Below are 21,925 nucleotides of genomic sequence, written 5' to 3'. Positions count from 1 at the left end.
ATGGAGCTTAGGAGGTACTTTCGGAAAGCTCTTACGTCAGGCCCTGATGACTCGTGTAAGTCACCCGCTAATACAAACTAACTCTAAAACCTCTGTATGCGAGTCGCTGTACCGGCTTGCCATCCAAAAGGCGTAGGACTTCCGATGCGGTTGTGGGAAGCTTTGCTCGCCAAGTTCCAGACTATCGTATTTCCCCCGCAATGTGGAGGTAGACCTTGCTCCAACAACGAACAGGGCTACGGGACTTCATCCCAGTCATTCTTCCTTCGAGAACAATATGACACTGCGACGACCCAGCATTATTTCCTACTTTTGTCGCGCAAAACGTATGGGATTCTACGCTTATTGAATGGGAATTATCCGCTTCTTGCCATAGGCAGTAGAAAACATCTTGGCGCTCAGGCCGTTCACACGGAGAAGTGACCGGATAAACTGACCTGCTAGCACTCGGCCATCTTTGATCCGACACCCCGCAAAGTAACCATGATTAGCGGCATTCCACATGGATTTAGCAAATAGCCCGACCCGCTAGACGGTAGACGGCATCGCGCGAGGAACTACACATTCTGGGGCCAATAGATGAGGGCAGCGTCACAAGTTTTGTACCAACCTCCGCAACGGCTCTGAATATTTCGGCCGGGTTCACGGTTGTGCTTGGTACGTAGGTACCGAGGAGTATAAAGACCCAACCATGTGAATGTCAGACTGTTGTGTAGCGTCTCTCTGCCACCCCATCTTGAATATGTTGGGACCAAGTCTTTTGCTCACTTCGGCCCTGTCTGGAGCTGTTGCTCTGGCCAGCTATCTACCAGAGGTACCAAGTGTAGCTTCTTTTCAATACAATGCGCGCAGACAGGCTACCAATAACACATCGTCGTTCAATGGCCCTTACAGCACACGGGGGAGGGATATTGTTAACAGCAAGGGCGAGAAGATAACTTGGGCAGGTGTCAACTGGCCCATGAGTGGTATGTAGTCCAGGCCAATCAGGTCATATTTGCACTCACACGTTGTAGGCGAAACCATGATTCCCGAGGGTCTTGAATGGGCATCTGCAGAAGAAATCCTTTCTGATATTGCCGGTGTCGGCTTCAACTACATCCGCATGGGTTATGCCATTGAAATGATCGATCAGATATACGATCGAAATGGACAGGATGTACCTCTAGAGGTTGCATTGATCAACGCGCTTGGATACGTCAACGGTACCAAGGTGACCAACGAGATCGTAGCAAAGAATCCCGGTTGGACATCACAGACCACTCGATTCGAGATTTGGGGCGATATCGCACGTATCGCCGCTACAAAGGGCATCTACATCAGCCCAGATGTGCATACTGGAAAGGCGCAATGGTGCTGCTCGCACTACGACGGCGCCGCCTGGTTCGATGATCTTTTCTTCAACGCCACACATTGGCGTCGAGGTCTTTCCTACGTTGCGAATTGGGCAAAAGACCACCCGAACATTGCTAGCATGTCTCTTCGCAACGAACTTCGCGACTCATACAATGTTACCGACTTGAACTACAACTGGCAGACACTTGTGGGCAACATGACAGCTGGCGCGGACGCTATTCATGAGGCCAACCCCGATATCCTCATCCTCTGGTCAGGAATGCAATACGGACAAGATCTCTCAGCTTTGACGAGCGGCAAGAACATTCTTAGTGCCCCGTGCTACAAGTGCACCGCCATCCGCAATGCTGCCAGGCTTGAGCCAGTCTACTTCAACGTCGATGACCACGCTTGGGCCGACAAGCTAGTTTGGGAACTTCATTTGTACAAGATGAGCGAGGATGTCGATACCGACAGATGCGACATTGTCAAGGCGAGTCTCTACCGCAACGGCTTCAATGCCCTAGGCATCGACGCGCCAGAAGCATGCAATATCACAAACGACTGCCCCAAGGCTGTACGTGAGACGCCAGTCATTCTCAGCGAGTTCGGTACTGCCCAGGACGAGACACTCTTCAACGATACTCTTCAAAACTGCCTGAGAGAGTACACCATTGAGAACGACGTCAGCTGGATGATGTGGGCTATTGCTGGTTCATACAGAATCAGATCAGGAATCCAAGGATTCCCCGACACATGGGGTATGACCAACTACGACTGGTCAGGCTGGAACTACGATCGCGGTATCGAAGAGTACTGGAAGCCGTGGACCAAGGCGATGAACGTCACAAAGGTGATTTAGATATATCTACCGAGACGTACATGTGATTACCTAAAAAATACCAATACTCGTGAATGAAAATATCGTATAACACACAACCACAACCATTTCACATTTCAAAAATCCCTTCCTTGGGTATCCACGTCCTCCCCACCACCACAACGCACCCACCTTCCCTCTCAACACCAACATGCAACCCCTCCACATCCGACATCCCCCTACTCAATAACACCAACCCCCTAGCACCACCATCTTCCAAAACCCCCTTGTTAACCAAAGCAAGCACCCGCCCCCCCTCCTCCGTAACAAGCACCCTAAACTCGCACCTCTCCAACATCCCCACCGCATTCCTCAACGAAACCCCACACATGAGACAAACCATAAACCTCGCTAGATAAACCCCATACTGCTGCTCCGTAACGCCCGTCAATTTATCAGCATCAACAACGCCGTGGACAAACCCATGCGGCAGGTTCTTCTCAACCGCCCATTTCCGCACTGTCGACTGGCAGAAGCTGAGGGCGAAACTGCGGTAACAGAGGTCTTGTTCGGATTTCAAGACCCGCGTTGCGGTGGCGGGGCTGGATTGCGGACACGCGAGGAGCTGGCTGGTTATGTTTGCCGAGGACTCCCAGAGAGCTACGAGATCGGCGAGGTTGGGTTTAGTGAGGGGGATGGTGGTGGTGAGGGTGAGGTTTTGGGCGATAACGTGCAGGTTTTCGCCAGAGCAGGTTAGGGGTTTTTGGGGTGTGGGGTCGAGGGCGGGGAGGCGCTTGAGGAGGTGGAATGTGTCGTAGGCTTCTGTGATGTTGGCTGGAGTGGCGGGGATGAAGGGTTGTATAGAGGTATCAGCTATGTCATTTGTTTCCACAGTTCCTTTGGTAACTTTCGCTGCTGCCTTGGCTGAATGTTTCGAATGCTGGAGTTGTTGTAGTGCATCCTCTAGTAATTCTGCAAAGGAAAGCTTCCTTGCATCAGTCGGGACGGTATATCCTTCCAGATCAGGAAATACAGCGAGGACATAGTCTCGGGCTTTCGTCGTCGTCCTCCCACTCCTCCAAGCGCTGTCGATTGGCGAGTACAGCGACTTTTCCCCAGCCGAGATGGTTTGATAGTTTTTCATGTCTAGTTCGCCTCTGTACGCCAGATCCAGATATGCCTGGAATTTCGTTCCACTGTCCGGTTTGATGTTACCATGATATTGCAGTTTATCGTACAAGAAAGTGTACACAGCCTCTCTCTGATCAGCGTTTTCCCCTTCCGACACCCATTTGTCGATGTCGCCTAGATTGGTTCTATATCGTGGGCAGTCTTTCAGATTAAGCAGTACAGTCTGCAATTTCATCGCGTACAGCCCCTCCTGTCTCGTCCACAGTCTGTCAAACCAAGGGTCTGCAAATAACATGAGTCTGCACTTTCTCGCATGATGCAGCTCAAGTTCTTCAAATGTATCTGGGTCTGTCTGGCGTGTATCTGCTTGTGCTACCGTTGCTGTCCAATCGCGACATATGGGGGACTCGATGAGGACCTTGACGCAACGACTGCGCTTATAGATTGTGGGAATTGAGGCCAGTTGATCACTCATGGGTATGGTGGCGTTTGGGGTTTGATCCAGACAGAAGAGGTCCATCCAGAACCAGGTATCTCCGCATACATCGGGACGGCGGAGGATTGTTAGGATGTCGAATTTCCCTGGGCTGAGGGAAACTGGTTCGTCTATTCCGTCGACTTTGACTGCCTGGATGGTGTCGGGAGAGCCCCAGACGTGGGAGATGGCGATGTAGTCATGTTCAGTTGAAGCCTCGCGGTTACGTTCGATATACAGCGATCCGTCTGTTCGTTCACGAACCTGGCATAGGTATATACGCATTCTGACTTTGAAATTGCTGGGGGATATGAACCGCGAAAATGTACACAGAGTATGATTATTGGTGTTCTCACTGAAAAGCTGTTGTAAAGACGAGAGTCTAGTAAAGCCGGACCAGTAGAACTACATTTGTATTAAAGTTTCGTATCTAGCAAATAATGAGCGTACACGTGGGGCTACAAGGATAAACGACCTCGGAAGTCACTGGTTCTGCCATCTCAGCCGCACGCCGCACGCAAGACCTAGCGCTCAGCTTACGGCACCATCTCGGCCTGCTCGAACCCTGTAGTGCTGGATAAATGGAGTAACCCAGACATTCTATTACCATAAACGTATCCGATATCATTGACATCAATTACACAATCCTGTGTAAAAGCTCCCTCCCCTCAACCAATCTCTCCACGTTCTCCGCCGTCTCCTCATACCACGCTGTCATCGTTCCCTCCTCCACGTATCCCATATGCGGCGTAAGCAGCACCCTACTCTTTCCTTTCTCATCCCAGTTCTCCGTACGCCAAGGACTATCTGCAGGAAGCGGTTCGATATCAAAGACATCAATCGCAGCGCCCCGTATACGTCCCTTCCTCAAAGTATCCAGCAACGCCGCTTCGTCGATGAGCGGGCCACGAGACGTGTTGATCAAAAGGGCAGACGGCTTCATAGCCTTCAGCTCCTGTGCGCCTATGATACCAAGCGAACGCGAGCTAAGCACGTAATTTATGCTTACTACATCCGAAGTACTGAATAGCTCTTTCTTTGTAACTACTTTGAACGTTTTTTCCGACGGGGATGCTATCCCACCACCGATAACAGGCACACCCACTTCATGGGCTAGAGCGTCGGCGCTGGCTTGGGTGAGATTCGTACTCCAGCATATCACTTTCATGCCGAATGCGAGTACTGCGACGCGCGCAACGTGTGCGCCTATGCGCCCAAGTCCTACAAGACCGAGAGTTTTACCTTGTAGACCCATGGCGAGTTCGGTTTGCCAACCAGCTGGTCTACCTTTTCCTTTTACGACAGCGTCGTCGGCGGCGATGTTGCGCGCAAGGCCGAGGATAAGGGCCCAGACATGTTGGGTTGTGGGATGTCCACCGCCTTGCTTTACAGGCAGAGACCGGAGTGACTGCGCACTTCCCTTTCCATCTGTGCGACCCTTACCGGGTGCTGCGCATACTTTGATGCCCATTAAGCGCATCGTATCCAAGTCCCAGCTTTCAAACTTTCCGCCTGTTCCAAGGACAACTTTTAGGTTGGGAAGTCGCCGGAGTAGGGCGGCTGGAAAGGGTGTACGTTCGCGCATTGTGGAGAGTACGGTGAAGGGCTGGAGGCGCGCGACGAGGGCTGAACGCGAGGCATCGGTGGTTTCGGGGTGCGAGTAAGACGGTAGTGTGTCGTTGAAAACGGTGACGGATATTTTCGAGCGGTCAATATGGGCAAAGTGACGTGCGGCTATGTTGTGGTAGTCGTCGAGGACTGCAAGCTTTATAGGCGGTGAGGAGGCCATTGTAAGTTGCACTGGAGGGTGGAGAGCATGTGAAGAGGAATTGGGTATGTGGAGTAAGAGTGAGTCAACTTGATTTGAGCGAGAACTATATCTGACTACACATTAACACGTATATGGCTGGGTTCGGCATTTATATCGGAGGCGAGTGAGGGGTGTGCCCTCGTGTTGTCTCTTGGTCATCATGAGCAACTACCTAGGTAATCTGGCCTCGTTCGTTGTTCTTCCATGTTTATCCTTATCATAGAGGATACTATTACAGAAGTTGATGACTTTGGGATGACTCGCGCAACTGGTTCGTGTCGCCTTGTGGTGGAATGGTTGAAAGGGTGCAACAGCGGATTGATCCAGGCCGCGTCAATAACGCGCCAAGCCGGCTGACTAATCCTGTTATCTTCCTCCTGCCTCCTTCTCGTTGACGCCACACCGACTTTTCGCATCGCACTCAATCTCGAAGTCGCGTCCGCCTCAATGTGAATTTCCATTACATCTATGCACTTCTGTTCAAAGGCAAAGAACGCATTATGAACAGGTAAATTATTACAGGCAGTTGAAATTCTGAAATTAGACACAGTCGTGGTAGTAGTAACTAGTACCTACCTAGACATACCAATTTAACGTTACCATTGCCCTGACTTTCACAGCAGCATCAAATGTTGGTATGTACCGAATTCGCCAATCATATCTGGCAATAGGTAATTCAAAATGTATCGTGACACCAAATTTGTCCTGAGGAGCTGGATCTCTTGGCCAGCAAGGGAGGGAAGACACGTTAGCATGTGTGTTCATTCCACGCGAAATCGCGTCAATATATCTTTCCCCAACGTCCCGTCTCATTTGAACGTTACAGAGCTTGAGGTTCGATCGAACTCGCCAAAATGATTCGCACGCTATTTATCCTACTGAACTTGCGATACGCAGTCGCAAGATTCCACAATGGTCTTTCCCACAGGGTCCTGAACTTCACGCAAACAATGCCAGCATTTGTTGTTGCACCAGTAACTGTCAACTATACCACTACAGAATCATGTGCCTCGTCAACTTCGACGCACTCCGTCTATAGCACCTTATATCCATCTCCAAGTGCATCTCCCGTCGAGATTACTGCGCAAAGCCAGGTCGTCACTTCGTACATTCCGGAAATGACCTGGTGCGTTGGTCCTCCTATTGAGCCCATTCCGATGACAAGACCGCCGTACTTGAATGGAACAACCGAGTATATCACAACCATTGCAGGCACTGGCAGCTGCGAGACCATGTATTCGCCGCTTGAAACGGTATGCAATACGGAACGATTGAATATCCTACCATTGATTGACTTCAAATTCTAGACTGTCTGCGCGACGACTCTGACTGGATTGGGTTCAAAGATTCCGGTCACGGCCTGTGATCAAGAGATCAATTCTCGACAAAATGCGGCTTCACTGTGGAGAAAGCGACACCCATCAGAACCAGCGGATCACTCATCACGCCTGCGCCGTCTGTGAAGCGTGTGAAAACATTCTGGCTCGCGCCATGGCAGTCATTTACAGCAGGAGAGCCACCTTCGGACGTGGAAGTGAAGATTTTCATTGACTTGGACGATGGAAAGATGGAGTGCATACGGTATCAGAAAGTTTGGGAAGTCATGGTTGTGACGTCGACTCGCACGACTGAACATACCGTCCAGATCTCGACAACGGTATCTGAGCCTGGAACACTCATTGTTGCGACTGCAACTGGTATTTTACCGATACTATTGAAAGCATCGATCTTTCGACAGTCCTCCTTTTGGAGGCGGAAATCGAGACGGAGAGTATAAGCTCTGGGAGGAAGCCCACAGCAACCGTGCGAACCACTAGCAAGTACACATCGACAGTGTTTATTACTAGGCACTTGCATAATGCATCTTCCAGCTAGGGAGGGCGTCTAATGTTGAGGCTCAGCTAATTTGATTAGCACACCTGATTTCTACGACTACTGTGTGGATCACTTCGACCACTACCCAACATGACACCATCACGGTCACGAGGCCTCGTCCTACTCAAACTTTATGGATGAAGTGTAGAGAGGATGATGTGATGTTTCATTCTCGTTCTGATTTTGTTTCCTTCTCTCTTCACAGCTCAATTCATGGGCGCCATTGATACGCGGCCACGTTCTCCGTTAAAGGTGTGATTCAAGTGTTGGACGCTTCAACAAAAGTGCGGGTCATCAATACAGCTCTTATTAATATTCTTCCAGCCTCGGTTACTCCACTTTCCTTCTTTTTCCCAAAAATCTACCGCGGTGCGGCTTCGATGATGAAACTTTATCCAAGCATACTTACCTTGTTGCTCAGCAGGCAAGTTGCAGGTTTCAACTTGGCTCTAGCAGCCGCTGTTCCACGTCGTGATGTTGCGACACACACGATTACCAAGACGATAGTTTACACCGAAGTGCGAAAGCTATCCCCAAACATTACATACCATCCAGGCAGGAATGCTGAAGTCGCAAGAACCGAACAGCTCCGCAAGCGCGGCAAAACTGTCAACTTCAACTCCAACTCCACTCACGACAGCAGCACCGACCTCTACAACCTAAGAGTCGATCTTGCCTCCGAAGGCTACATATCGATCTATGTGCCTAGTATCGCAGTGTCCGAGTTCTGCGATAGCGTACTAAAGCAGGGCGGTGATGATACGGACATACAAGAGCTTCTTCTTGCTGTGTATAATGCTACGAATGCAGTCAAGATACCAGTTCACAGAAGAGATGCTACCAGCTTTTGTAGGCAAGCGCAGAATAAGGACGGGCCGAAGAGCAGTAATACATCTGGTAGCTTGACGGCTTCCGCTATAGCATCTAGAGAGGCATCGGCGATGAGTTCCTCCAGGGGAGATACCTTGGAAAGCACAACATCGTCTCATAAGCTCAAAGCTTTCAAGACTTCAGCTTCGGCGACTGACTCGGACTCTTCCGATATATCCACGCCGACGCTGTCAAATGCCATGGCGGATAACTCAGTATCAATTACGGATTCCGACGATCCCGACACTTCGACATCTGCGAAGAAAGTGATCCATCCTATTACATCTTCAGATGCAACATCAACGACTTCAGAATCTGCAACGGAGACTTCTAGTGACGCCATACCGAGCTCCTCATCAAATGATGACATAGAAGATGCTTCAGCGACCCTAGATTCCTCGTCTTTGCCGTCACAAACTCTATCCGCGGATGATGCCTCCACCGACGAAGAAAGCAGCTCTGAAGACCTAACCGCGACTGTGTCTCCAGCATTGGAAGCTGATGAAAGCGACGTTCCTGTTGAGTCAACTTCGTCCAGGAGGAAGAAGAAAGTTTCTACATCAGCTGATTCCGATGTCTCTACGACTCAGGCAGCTGGCGACGCTTCTTCAGAAGATGCCACCTCTGCAGACGCAACCGCGACCGTGACTCAAGCCCCGGAAGCAGATGAAAGTGACGTTTCTGCTGAATCAACATCATCCAAGAAAAAGAAGACACTTCCTACGTCAATTGATTCAGACACTGCCACACCTCAAGAAACTGATGACGCTCCATCAGAAGAAGCTGCGGTAGAAACCCCAAGCACGGACTCCAGCTCAGACGATAACAGCACCGACGACTCCAACGACTCTACCATAGCAGCCACTGCCAACATCCTAGACGCAGCTGACCTAATCCCTCACCTAACCGTATCAAGCATAAACTCTTGGTACAATGTAATCAACAACTACATGTCCTCCGCCGCTGCAACTGCAACGGTAGATCTAGACGTCGAAGCTCCATTCGCCACAGCAGATAGCATCGATTCTGAAAACGGGGCTGCCAGAAGAGGGATCCGGAGGACTGTGTTTGGGAACCCAGCCTTGACCGTCTCTTGGTATGACTATATCGGCAGCTACATGCGCACTGCAGGTACACCCACACAGACGATGCACATGGCAACTAGTAGACCGATTGCACGATTTAAGCCTTCTTCTAATGCTGGGGTGAAGAGAGTCATGCCGCTGTCGCTTCTGTGGCGGAGAGATAAGAGACAGGATGATGATGATGGTGATGATACCGCAGGAGATGAAGACGACGCGGAAACCACAACATCAACATCAACGCAGCATAAACCCAAGTCCACAAAAATGCACCCCTCAGACCCGCTCATCACCACACTAGGAAAAGGCAAAGGAAAAGGGCATACCGGGGATACGAATCCCAACAACAAGGACCACCCCAAATCCGACAAAGCGGATGGCGAGAAGACCAGAACCAAACTCGACAAACCCACATCTGCAAAAGGCCATCCGAAAGAAACACAAACGCAACCATGTCCCAAGAACGCAGGCCAACAAAATGGCAATAAAGCCGCTCCAACACTCCCCTCCGACATCTCCTTCGCCCTAGCCACACCAACAAAAAACTCAAAAGCACATTCCACCACAGCGGCTATCTCGACCCCACCGCCGGGGAGGTCGGATACACCTTCTGGGGTTATAATTTGGGATCCGGAGTGTGTTCCTTTGCACCCTTCCTCCTCCCTCTCACCAGCCCATCCTTCCTCCTCCCACAAAGAATCCTCCAGACCCTCCTCCTCCTCCTCCAACGAAGACGATAGCACCAAAGAAAAGAGAGAGAAAAGAGAAATCAAAGGATGCTGGCGCACACTCACACAATCCGAACACGCCCCCCTTTCAAGTAACGCATGGAATATCTTATCGGATCGACAAAATAGACAGTTGGTGTTTGTAATGTGGTGTGTGTTGGTGTTTGTAATGTGGTGTGTGTTGGGGTTTATGATGGGGCAGTTTATGATGGAGTTTTTGGCGTTGAGAGGGGGTGAGTGGGGGTTGGGGAGGCGGGTGGTTTGGGGGTGGAGGGGTGGAGGGGTGTTAGACGGGAATGAGAACGGGGGGAGATGAGATATTTGGGCTTTGCTATGTACAACATTTCTGCTTTCTATCTATAGTTTTCTATATCTTTCTGTCTCTGGGTATCACAATAACCAACTCTATCCAATCTATGCCCTCATGTCAACAAAATCCGTGCATCGGCATGATTAATCATAACCTCCTCATTCTCAAAAGAATACTTCCGTCTCACAATTTCAAACACAATAAGTCCCGCCGCAGTACTAGGCACCTGTTTAATCGTGCTCATAAAAAAGTCGCGATACAGATACTTGCGCCAGCCCCCCGCTCGCTTCGCAAGCTGCTTGCACTGTACAAACGTCTCCTCGTAGGCATGATAGTACCGTTTAACGATATGCGAAGGTTTATTATCAAGATGAGCCTGATAATCCAACGCTTCAAGACGACGATAATGTACATCTTGGATTTCCGTCAAGGGGTGTTGTATCAGCTGCGAGGTAATAGACGCCGAGACACCCGCAAGCAACAAAAACATGGGCTCGAGCATGTAATGCGGGCGTATAACAGGGCGGTCGTCGTATTCTTCTTGTAAATACGGAATCGACTTTTCAAGCAGAGTATCCCGCGTGCGACTGCCGTAGTAGCGCGTGACGTATTCGAGGTAGGCTTGGGATTTTACGGTTTCGAAAGTGCCGAAGAAGACGGCGGCGCCGAGGGCGTCTTTGAAAAAGGATAGCGTCCACCCGGCGAAGATGCCTTGCATGCCGATGGAGCGGAGCTTGTAGCCCGCGTAGTGCCACATGGTTTTGTGCTTGCCTTGAAGGATATCGGCGGTGCGGAAACGGGTTTGTAGGGCGTCAAAAGGGGCGGCGATGACGGATTGGATGCCGCCGCCTATGAGGCCTGCGGTGAATGTTACAGAGGGGGGTGGTGGCGGGTAGACGCGCTTGGTTTGGTAGGAGGAGGGTTCGTGGAGGGCGGAGAGACTGTGGAGATAGGCAGTATATAAGACGGCTCCGATACTGGGCATGTTAGGTCATGCCAGTACTCATCCTATAGATATATCCTACCATGTATTCGCCATCAACGGCGGTAGAACCTGCTTCGGTATAAACCCCCATCCCTCTGTTCGTATAGCATGCGCCAACACTGCGGGGGTAGTCATTCTCCATGACCATTTTGCATCCGCCATGATATGAGGGTTAATAGCCCTGGCATAACTCATATAATCGATTCTGCCCCTGAAGAAGGCTTTTACCGGCGCTCGGAAGTAAAAGGCAACCATTCTCGCAGCCACGGCTCGCATACCCGCGGCCTGCACTCCCGTTGCTGGAGCCTTGTTGGGGGCCTGCGGGGTCTCCGGGATGGTGTCATTGCTGGGGATTTCGCTACGGGGAGAGACTCCAGCGCAGACACTGGAGCCGGTCGTCATCGCATATCATGGGAGGTGAGAGAAGATTGCGGGCGCATGGGCGGGGGTCGATGCGGACGGAGGTGAAGGCGCCGCGTGGAAAGGTCACAAGCGCGGTGGCTGAATTGGGACGGCTATCCGAAACGTCGATACAGCAAAACTAAACAAATCCAAAGCTCCTTCTCTTATCAAACCCGCAAGTTCCAAAGCCAAAGCTGGAAAACAGCACTTCAAGACTAGTGCGGTTGTGGAGTTGAAAGAGGCGCTCGGACCAGGCATTACAGCAACAGCGCGTCCTTCGCGTCGCCCATTGCCCTTCGCGACTTTTCCCATCGTCGCCTTCTCTCATCACCCACCCACTTCACACCCCCGTCATCCTCCTGAAGGTCACCACCTGCGCACCTTCAGCCATGGCCGACGACATTGTCATTGACAAAGCGCTGTTTCACGAGCGCCTGAACAACCTCGTCACCAAGTGGAAGGCCGACAAGCGCTCGGGTGACCAGGTTTTCCAAGGCGCAAGCTCCATCGCCACTCTGGTGGGCAAGGCGAGCGAACCCGGCATTTACCAGAAGCCAGCAGCTTTCCAGGTAAGAATGCGCATTCTGATATTGGGGTTTGGTGGCAGTGAGCTAACACCACATAGCTATGGCTGCTGGGCTACGAGTTTCCTGCGACGCTGTTCGTCCTGACGCCCGACCTCGTCCAAATCGTCACCACCAAGAAGAAGGGTGAGTCAGCCGCGACTGCCTGATTTGGGGAAATATGCTAATACAGACATCGCAGCTGCCTATTTGGAGCCGCTCAAGGGTGGCAAGGTCCCCGTTGAGATTCTGGTGCGGGGCAAGGACGCAGACGAGAACAAGAAGCAGTTCCAAACGTGCATAGACACTATCAAAAAGGCCGGCAAGAAGGTGGCCATCTTGAAAAAGGACAACGCAAACAATGCCTTTGCGAACGAGTGGAAGGCTGCCTTTGACGAGGCTGGCTTCAAGGACGAAGATCAGATCGAGTTGGCCCCTATCCTGTCCAACGCCGCTTTGTCGGTAAAGGACGAGAAAGAGTTGGTAAGTTTTACGGCTTTCAAGCTTTGCGCATAGCTAACTCTTCAGCGCACTATCCGCGACGCCGCCCGTGCTTCCAGCGCCCTCATGACAAACTACTTTGTCGAAGAAATGTCCGACATTCTCGATACCGAGAAGAAGATCTCGCACCGCGCACTCGCCGACAAGGTCTCCAACAAAATTGACGACACAAAGTTTTTCGAAAAGCAAAAAGTCTCCAAGTCGTTCGACGCACTGCAGCTGGATTGGTGTTTGCAGCCTACCATTCAGAGTGGTGGCGCATATGATCTCAAATTTGCTGCTGAACCCGACGAGAACAACCTACATGCCGGCGTCATCATATCAGTCCTCGGACTGCGCTACCAGACATACGGTGCCATGGTCGGTCGCACGTACATGGTTGGACCGAACAAGGAGCAGGAAACCACCTACAAACTGCTATTGGCCGTTCACGACCTGGTCATCAAGACCATCAAGGACGGTGTAGTTGCCAAGGACGTCTACGGAAAAGCTCTGGCCCTTCTAAAATCGAAGAAGCCCGAGTTGGAGAAGCATTTCCCCAAGAACGTCGGTTACGGTATTGGTGTCGAGAACAAGGACACTTCGCTTCTCCTCAGTGGGAAGAGCACCCGCGTTCTCAAAGACGGCATGACTTTGGTTGTCCAAACTGGCCTCCAGGACCTCGAGAACAGCAAGCCACAGGACAAGAAGAGCAAAAACTACTCCCTCGTGCTGGTAGATACCGTGCGCGTGGGTCAAGGCGACTGCGCCGTCTTCACAAAAGACACCACGTCCGACTTGGACGCCGTTTCCTTCTTCTTCGACGAGGAGGAGGAGGAGGCAAAGCCCAAGGTGAAGAAGGAGCGTCCAGCGATCGCGCAGACCAACATCACCAAGACGCGTACAAGGCACGAACGTACCACCAACCAGGATGCCGAAAAGGAGGAGCAGCGACGACAACATCAAAAGGAGCTGCACAGCAAGAAGCAAGAACAGGGTCTGGAGCAGTACAGCGAAGGAGCCAAGTCACTGAACGGCACCGAAGAGAAGAAGTTCAAAAAGTTTGAGTCTTACAAACGCGACAACCAGTTCCCCAACTCCGTGGCCAATCTGGAGATTGTCGTCGACAAGAAGAACCTCACGGTTCTCCTCCCCATCATGGGCCGGCCCGTACCCTTCCACATCCACACCATCAAGAACGCTTCACATACCCCCGAAGCCGACTTCACATCGCTCCGTATCAACTTCCTGTCCCCCGGTCAGGGTGTCGGACGCAAGGACGATCAGCCGTTTGAAGACCCCAACGCACACTTTATCCGCAGTTTGACGTTCAAATCGCACGATGTAGACCGCATTGACCAGATTACCAAGGACATTACAGAGCTGAAAAAGGATGTCGTACGCCGGGAGACTGAGAAGAAGCAAATGGAGGATGTTGTTGAGCAGGATAAACTCATCCCGCTCAAGACACGCAAACCTCACATGCTCGACCTCATCTTCATCCGTCCGGCCCTGGACGGTAAGCGTATCCCAGGAAGTGTCGAAATTCACCAAAACGGTCTACGCTATGTCCATGGCAACAACTCGGCCAAGATCGACGTCCTTTTCAGTAACATGAAGCACTTGTTCTTCCAGCCCTCCCAACACGAGCTCATCGTCATCATCCACGTACACCTCAAGAACCCCATCATGCTTGGCAAGAAGAAGACCAAGGATGTCCAGTTTGTCCGAGAAGCCACAGAGATGCAATTCGACGAGACGGGTAACCGTAAGCGTCGGCACAAGTTTGGTGACGAGGAGGAGTTTGAGCAAGAACAGGAGGAGCGTAGGCGGCGTGCGGCTCTCGACAAGGAGTTCAAGAACTTTGCCGAGAAGATTGCCGATGCTGCGCGCAATGAGAACGTCAGCGTTGATATCCCATACCGAGAGCTCGGCTTCAACGGTGTGCCATCGCGATCATCAGTCCTCGTCCAGCCGACCACCGACTGCTTGGTCCAGCTCACCGAGCCTCCCTTCACCTGTCTCACCCTATCCGAGATTGAAATCGTCCATCTCGAACGTGTGCAGTTCGGTCTGAGGAACTTCGACATGGTAGTCGTCTTCAAAGATTACAACCGCCCTCCCGTACACATCAACACCATCCCAGTAGAGTCACTCGACCCCGTCAAGGACTGGCTCGACTCGGTCGACATACCCTTCAGCGAAGGACCGCTCAACCTAAACTGGGCCACCATCATGAAGACGGTAACATCGGACCCGCACCAATTCTTCGCCGACGGCGGCTGGTCCTTCCTCTCGACCGAAACCGACGACGAAGGCGAGGGCGAGGAGGAAGAAGAATCCGCCTTTGAAGTCTCTGAATCCGAACTCGCCATCTCAGATGAGTCGTCTGACGAGAGCGACTTTGACGAGAATGCGTCCGAGGAGATGAGCGACGAGGGCTCAGAAGATGAGTTCTCAGAGGGTGAGAGCTGGGATGAGTTGGACAAGAAGGCTGCGAAGAAGGATAAGGAGGCTGCGCATGAGGATGATGAGGATGATGGAAAAGCGAAGAAGAGGAAACGTTAGGAGGGTTTCGATGTCTTTGGTTTTGGTTTTGGAAGTGCGCTTGCTATGGCGGGGTATTAGCAGATGAGATTTATTTATTTTTCGAGTTTATGGAAATTGCCGGATGGGGTTTTCTTCGTGTATGAATATAGCTTTTTTTTGGTCGCCCCGGTTGATAGGGGTGATAGGTATTGCCGTGTAGCATCGGGCTAGGCATGGCGTAGGAGCTGCAAAGTATAGTAATGAGATGCGTGGTACCTTATTCCGCGTCTTGTCAAATGTGTGAAAGTTAAAGGGTAGTGGATGTAGACGGTTTTGTCACACACTCTGCTGTTACATGCACATGGAAGTGTTGGACATGTTTCTCGTCCGAAGGTGAGTGGAAAGTAGAGTTTCCTTTTAATCTCGTCTCGTCTCGTCTAAAGAAGTATATACATGAACCGCTTCTCTGCACTCTCCATCCACGTCTCCTCTCTCCTTCCACCCCGCGATCACTCACACAGATGCTAGATGCTACTCCATCTAGCAAGTAAACACAGCCGGTCCAGGACTCGTGTAAGTCTTCGATCCCGAGTAGAGATTATACAAGATACCAGCGTCATTCTGTTTATAAGCACCAGGGAAAGACACAGTCGCCGGCGTCTTATCTGCAGAAGCGCCTACGATGTTGATTTGTGCGCACTCCTAATTTTCTCGTCAGCCGCCGTCTTTTCCTTTCCTACAGTTACGCTCTCCCGGCACCAAGTCAGTTCTCGCTCCACTCAAACTCACCATATAAAACTGCGCCCCAAGATTCGAACTAGCAGAATGCAGCGCAATCAACTCGCCCCTCAGCAGATACTGCCCAGGAGCAATACACTTCGGAATCGTAACCACCTGTTTCCCCTGATTCGCAATCAACCGATCAACCCCCCACTTACTCCCATCAAACGCATCCTGCGCAATCTTGAACCAGCCGCCTCCGATGCCGCTGTCCGTCTTCGCGTCGCTGACTTTCTTCAGGTACGCCATCACGGGGCCTTTGTGCGAGGCGTCGATTACGTCGGATGGGCCTGAGGTGAGTGTGTGGCGCCAGAGGAGTGTGGCGCTGGAGCCGGCTTGCACGGTTATTACGGTGGAGGTTTTTGCAGTCGGGTTGGGGCCGCCGTTACAGACGATGTCGTTGGAGGTTACGTCGTTGATGGGCTGGGGGTGGGGGGTTAGATTTGTGGGGGGTTTATGAGAGGAAGGGGGGGTGTTTACGCCATCGTAGGTTGGGACGCGGACGCCGTCGCCGACTGCGCCGCCGTTTAGACTGAGGAAAATAGTATGGGCGGATGCTGAAGAAGCGGCGACGGCGAGGACGAGGGGCGTGGATAGTTTCATTTTGTCGGGTAGTTGATATGAGTATTTCTGCGTGTGGAAATATATATCTCAGAAACCACGTCCCAGCAGCCCACTCTTTATAAACTCCATTCCCCTTACCCCATCTTTTCCTCGACCCAAACCCAGGGTTTGAAATATACACTTCACACGTCTTATGATGCGTTTCCGTTAGCCATCCTACGCAACGCTAACCGCACTTTCCCACCAACCATCCTCTATCCAGTATCGCAAACCCAAAGCCTAACCTACAACCTCTCTGCGGAAGCCGCACCGCCGTGCTAGTATGAAAGTCGTGACAAGCATTATATTAAGCAATATAAAAAGGCGTGACGAACCTTGGCTAAGCGAGCGTGCGGCTAGCCAATGGCTTGGTCGCGTGTAGATTACTACAGCCAAGCCACGCGGGGACCTCGCGGGCATTTATAGTGCAGATTATATGAAGGCGCGTTGCTTGTGACCTGGTTGACTTGGTGCCGCTAGCGGTAAGTATTGCCGTGAGGTGGGTTTTTGGGTCGGTGGTGCTGCGGGTGTAAGTAGAGGGTTTGTGGTACGGGCGGGTAGTAAGAGTATGTGTACGTACGCCTCCTCAGCCTCGTTCAAGTTTCCATCCAAATATTGTGCGTGATATTTGGAGTAGAAGATCTAGATGAGGGATTTCTTGGTTAGTAGCCTAGAGCGCCGAAGGGTGGCTGTTCCGTTCTATACTTTTTCAACATTCACCTTTGTCAAAAAACCTAGTACATCTGTTTCGTACTGTTTTCAATAAAGCACAACATCATCAACCCCCACCTCCCCCATACCCCAAACCTCCCCCCTCATAACCCCGTGCACATACGCCTCCCCCACAATCTCAAACCTCCTACCCTCCCTACCACCAACCCCCCTCTCCCTCCTAACAACAAAAGCCACACAAGCCCTATCAAACACGGCAATCTCATCACCCACCCGTGCCCCCCTCGGCACCAGCGCAAAATAACCCCTCCCAGTAACCGCAAACCGGCGCATCGTCATGGCGGCCCGGAACGCTACCCGCAAGTCCTCTAGGGTCTTGGCTGGCTGTCTTATCTTTGCGTTTTTCTTCGTCTTGAGATTATCGAGGGAAAAGTGTCCGCTTTGCCGGCGGGGACTGATTGTTTGACCCGGGAGGGATGGCGTTGTACCGGTTGTGCAGTCGAGGATTAGACTGAAGACTTCGCTGTGGTTGGGTGTGGGGGCTGAGGTGCCGGAGCCGTCTCTTCCGGCTAGTACGGTGGTGAAGAAGGCGTCGTAGATTGATGTGTCGTGTATTGGGTACGAGTGTGTGGTGCTGGCATCAAGGGCGATTTTTGCGTAGGATGCTAGGATCTGGTTATTCTGTTGTGGGGTTTCGATGTCTAGAGTTGGGTCTTGGTAGATTTCACCCAAGGTTGTGATTGTGTCGAAAACCTTTCCGGAAAGCGTTATCTCTTTCTTGTCATTACTAACCACAACTTTGGGTGGCTGTTGTCCCGCTGCAATTTGTCCACCGGCGCGATACACGGTCCAGGCTTTTGTCGAGTAGCCCAAAGCAGCTGTTACGCGTTGAGTGCTCCAGTCTGGTACCCACGATATCGGAAGTGGTGTGTCGTGATCAACGCAGCTGAGTAATTCGTAGACCAAAAAAGGAAGCTGCGTGTGACATGCTTGGAGATAAACCTGTCTGGCAGAAGTCTTCTCGGAATAGTCCGGCACAATGTCCAGGCTTGCGATACCAAGTACACCATAAATTTTGTCCTTTGGCTCCGTCGCGTTGGCGTAGCGTGTGGCTACCAGAATATTCAGCAAGGACTCTTGGTGAGTGAAGTTCATGATGTTTAGGCGTTCTGCTGAGATTGAGAGTACAACCGCTGCCCCTTGTGGTGATGGTAGGATTCCAGGCTGTATCCTTCCATACTCAGCATCCAATCCCACATTTCCCTTCAGCCAACGGAGTAACCCAGTTTCTACTAAGCAGCCGCACCAGGCGTGGAAATCTACCCAGGATATTACCGCCTGACCACACTTGATAAACAGGTTTCGCGAGAGAACTGCTTCTTGGATCGTCCACAGTCTACCAAACCATGGGCGTCGGAGGAATTGACGTATAGCCCACCATGCTCGGTCTTCGGCAGGCGGGAAGTCCAGTCGCTTAAATTCATCTGGTGTTACTTGCGCGTCGGTGCCCTGCAGCCGAGCGTAAATCGTCTCCATCAAGTCCAAGGCCTTGAGCGGATCCTCTCCGTCATCATCGCCTAGCCAGATGACAGTGTTGGTGGCACGCGTATATATCTTGTCCATCAACGGAATTTGCATCGCCTTCTCTTCGTTATCTGGCTGATTGATACAAATCTGGTCGATCCAAAGATACACACTATCATGTTCTGAGCGCAGTTCTCGCAAAGCAGCCGCGAGGCTTCTTGTAATAGTGATCGGACCATGCTCGGAGGTGATGGTCTGGTCGAATATAGGATTAGCGCCCCAAACATAACTGAGCGCAGTAAACCAGACCGGCTGTTCAGTTACGAGCGATACAGCATGGTTAGTGTCCCTGGTCAAGCCATACTCATATGGTCTGGTGGGATACGAAAAGTCGATGCTGACTGTATGCAAGCTCCCCTGAAGAGGGCTTCCTGATTCCCCGGAGTGTAATTCTAGTACACGAATTTCACCAGCCAGGAGTGGTTGATAGACTTGCACTGGGGACGCTTGCAAGCCTCTTTCGCCGAATTCAAGTTTTTTTTCAGCCACAAATTCTCTGACTTGAGCTTGGTCAATCTCAGTAAAGTGGCCATCTTCACCAGTAGGTCCTTCGGTGGTAGCAATTTTGAATATCGAAGTCTTTGAAAGTGCAGAGTAGAAGCAATTGCAGTCACCTGGTGCTTACAAATTAGTAAGCGACAGTGGAGTCGGGTGGATGGCATCGCACCTTGCACATTTGTCGCACAGGGACATGTCGACGCATGCACGATGTGTTGATAAGATTTCTGTGGGTTAGCCATGGAATTGGGTGATGCAAGGAGGGAAAAGGTGAGGTTGCGAGTTTCAGCTGGTACGACAGACGATATGGGACTAGTCCAAACTAGGTGGGGCCAAAAGGGAAAGATAGTGGACGGTTTCTAAAACGACAAGTGTGTCGAAATCTCTTGATTATTATTCTGTTCTCGTTAATCATGCCGCACGAGGTCTCTGTTGCTTTTGGCATACCTGTATGAACTATCAAACATGTTCCCAAGACTAACCCTTCTTGCAGCTGATGGTCATCTGCAAGCGACTAGTCTAGTCCTGAGAATTGCAAGATGCCGTGCCCCTTTGCCTGCTTGCCCTTGTTCCTCTTACGCTTCTTGCGCTTCTGCTTGGGCTCGTCCTCTTCACTGCTATCATCCATGTCCTCATCGCTGTCGTCGCTATCATCACTCTCATGCTCCCGCTTGCCGTTGGTCGTGTCCTCTGCCTCCTCTTCATCAACGTCTTGCCAGGTTTGCTCACCCCACACTTTGACAGTCTTTCCGCCGCTACTGATCATCCTACCGGTGACGTCGAAACCTAGTCCAATGACACTCTCTTGAGATAACTCATCGTGCTTGAGTTCTGCGACGATCTTGTTGGATCCAATCTTGGCAAAGCGAATCCCACCGTTGCCCAACCCAACTGCGACATGCTTCCCACTCGCTCCAACTCCATCAGGCACCACAGTCATCGAGTCTAGACTCTCGCCGCCGCCCTTGGAACGGTCGACAATGATGCGCTCGTCTTGATCATCCCATACTCCACGCTCCCAGAGGGTAAGGACACCGTTGCCTGCACCGACAATGACCTTTTCACCCACGCTCGAGCCCTTCTTCGGCAGACCAGTGACAATGACTGAGCAGAGAAGCTCCTCCTCTTGATCCTCGCTACGGACCATGACTCCTCGCCGGATATCTGTTACAGCCAGTGTACTGCCGCCTGTTGTAACCCATTGCTTGCTGAAGCCACTAGTACTGTTTTTCGTCGGTGGTAGAGGTGTAAGGGAAGAGACGTAGTCGTCGTGTGGACGGTGCGTATTCTCGGGTTTCAGCGACACCTTTTCGCCGCCTTTGAGGTTCCTGATATCGTAAATGTGCAGCGCGCCGGAATCGGTGGTGAGAATGAGCGATTGCGGAGAGAGGGCGTGAACGAGTGTGGGCGCATCGATGCCACCATTTGAGCTGCTTGATCAGCACGTGATATTATCAATTTTTGTAGAGAAAAGCTCACGGGTCTAGGGGTATGGCGATTTTGGCGGTGACCTGGCCCGTCATGCAGTCTGCGACTTTGACGATGCCATCCGTGCCAGCAGAGTACAATGACGCGCCATCTAAGCTGTAACCAAGTGTTCGGCAGCTGCCCTTGTGTCTCCTGGTGCGCCAGACTTGGTCTATAGTCCCAAAGCCCTTTACCGACGCGAGAGTTGAATCGTCGCCATCATCGTCGCTCACACCAGGAGGCAGCCTGTAAGTGTGTACTTCGCCACTTGCGAGTCCAACAGCTACAATTGGCTCTTCTGGGTGTATCGCCTGCACGAAGATGTCGTGATCGACTGGAAGCGCGCATAAATTCTCAAACATGTTGGCGTTTGGATGTTGGCAGAGTAAGTTAGAGCAGATGCTTCGCGACAGCTTCGACATTTTTTGTGGACCCGCGCCGCTCACCGCATGACAGGTGTGGCTGGTGGCTTGGCAGGTATAGTCAATCACCACCGCCTTACTACACGCACTTGCTGGTTAAGGCAATTGAATATAGTCTACCACATTTCATGTCTACTTAGATCAGGAAATGCAGTTGGGTGTTATGTGTTAGATGGTCGTCTGACCGTATTTCCATGACACCACTCTGCATCTTTCACATCTTGCCTGCCAGCACCTCAACGTCTGATTTCACACCTCCCACCATCAAATTGCCTCTTCCCAGTTGAGCTCTTGATAACCATGGACCGACTATGCGGCGCACTCGTACTGCATGTGCGGCAACATTAGCGTTGAACCAATTTACTTCCCAATCACATCCCCATGGCAGACCACGCCTCTTCCCTGTCAAGCCTCAGATCTTCTGCACCCCATCATTAGTTCTTCTTAGTCACAGACGGTACAGGAAGGTGTCAGTCCCCCTCCGCGCCTTAGCCCTGCATGGTA

At 51.4% G+C, this 21,925-nt stretch overlaps 9 protein-coding genes across 9 annotated transcripts; 4 read left to right on the top strand and 5 right to left on the bottom strand.

The window, feature by feature from the left end:
- Positions 1-742: 742 nt before the first annotated feature.
- PtrM4_045390 (uncharacterized protein) lies at positions 743-2,197 on the top strand (the record flags this gene model as incomplete). The annotated part of the gene is made up of 2 exons (XM_001937175.1): positions 743-968; positions 1,017-2,197. The coding sequence occupies 2 exons, from the start codon at positions 743-745 to the stop codon at positions 2,195-2,197; spliced, it is 1,407 nt and encodes a 468-aa protein (XP_001937210.1).
- A 197-nt stretch (positions 2,198-2,394) lies between these two features.
- On the bottom strand, positions 2,395-4,046 carry PtrM4_045380 (HET multi-domain protein; the record flags this gene model as incomplete). Its single annotated transcript, XM_066104571.1, has 2 exons — positions 2,395-2,415; positions 2,556-4,046. The coding sequence occupies 2 exons, from the start codon at positions 4,044-4,046 to the stop codon at positions 2,395-2,397; spliced, it is 1,512 nt and encodes a 503-aa protein (XP_065959135.1).
- Positions 4,047-4,398: 352 nt separating this feature from the next.
- Positions 4,399-5,550, bottom strand: PtrM4_045370 (SerA, Phosphoglycerate dehydrogenase and related dehydrogenase; the record flags this gene model as incomplete). The annotated part of the gene is made up of 1 exon (XM_001937177.1): positions 4,399-5,550. The coding sequence occupies one exon, from the start codon at positions 5,548-5,550 to the stop codon at positions 4,399-4,401; it is 1,152 nt and encodes a 383-aa protein (XP_001937212.1).
- Positions 5,551-6,425: 875 nt separating this feature from the next.
- Positions 6,426-7,034, top strand: PtrM4_045360 (uncharacterized protein; the record flags this gene model as incomplete). Its single annotated transcript, XM_066104570.1, has 2 exons — positions 6,426-6,824; positions 6,879-7,034. The coding sequence occupies 2 exons, from the start codon at positions 6,426-6,428 to the stop codon at positions 7,032-7,034; spliced, it is 555 nt and encodes a 184-aa protein (XP_065959134.1).
- Positions 7,035-7,826: 792 nt separating this feature from the next.
- Positions 7,827-9,514, top strand: PtrM4_045350 (DUF3295 multi-domain protein; the record flags this gene model as incomplete). Its single annotated transcript, XM_066104569.1, has 2 exons — positions 7,827-9,447; positions 9,504-9,514. 2 exons carry the CDS (start codon positions 7,827-7,829, stop codon positions 9,512-9,514), a joined length of 1,632 nt encoding a protein of 543 aa, XP_065959133.1.
- Positions 9,515-10,548: 1,034 nt separating this feature from the next.
- Positions 10,549-11,823, bottom strand: PtrM4_045340 (mitochondrial carrier protein; the record flags this gene model as incomplete). Its single annotated transcript, XM_001937179.1, has 2 exons — positions 10,549-11,413; positions 11,462-11,823. 2 exons carry the CDS (start codon positions 11,821-11,823, stop codon positions 10,549-10,551), a joined length of 1,227 nt encoding a protein of 408 aa, XP_001937214.1.
- Positions 11,824-12,212: 389 nt separating this feature from the next.
- Positions 12,213-15,434, top strand: PtrM4_045330 (Nucleosome binding factor SPN, SPT16 subunit; the record flags this gene model as incomplete). Its single annotated transcript, XM_066104568.1, has 5 exons — positions 12,213-12,392; positions 12,449-12,533; positions 12,580-12,869; positions 12,915-13,673; positions 13,719-15,434. 5 exons carry the CDS (start codon positions 12,213-12,215, stop codon positions 15,432-15,434), a joined length of 3,030 nt encoding a protein of 1,009 aa, XP_065959132.1.
- A 501-nt stretch (positions 15,435-15,935) lies between these two features.
- On the bottom strand, positions 15,936-16,778 carry PtrM4_045320 (Glyco-hydro-61 multi-domain protein; the record flags this gene model as incomplete). Its single annotated transcript, XM_066104567.1, has 3 exons — positions 15,936-16,097; positions 16,185-16,598; positions 16,656-16,778. 3 exons carry the CDS (start codon positions 16,776-16,778, stop codon positions 15,936-15,938), a joined length of 699 nt encoding a protein of 232 aa, XP_065959131.1.
- Positions 16,779-17,118: 340 nt separating this feature from the next.
- On the bottom strand, positions 17,119-21,361 carry PtrM4_045310 (YL1 multi-domain protein; the record flags this gene model as incomplete). Its single annotated transcript, XM_001937182.2, has 5 exons — positions 17,119-17,299; positions 17,359-17,420; positions 17,808-19,648; positions 20,112-20,962; positions 21,012-21,361. 5 exons carry the CDS (start codon positions 21,359-21,361, stop codon positions 17,119-17,121), a joined length of 3,285 nt encoding a protein of 1,094 aa, XP_001937217.2.
- Positions 21,362-21,925: the final 564 nt, after the last annotated feature.

This window comes from Pyrenophora tritici-repentis, chromosome 10, assembly GCF_003171515.1.
Source record: "Pyrenophora tritici-repentis strain M4 chromosome 10, whole genome shotgun sequence".
Lineage (NCBI taxonomy): Eukaryota > Fungi > Ascomycota > Dothideomycetes > Pleosporales > Pleosporaceae > Pyrenophora > Pyrenophora tritici-repentis.
The sequence above is the reverse complement of the archived record's forward strand: the minus strand, read 5'-3'. Positions and strand labels throughout refer to the sequence as shown.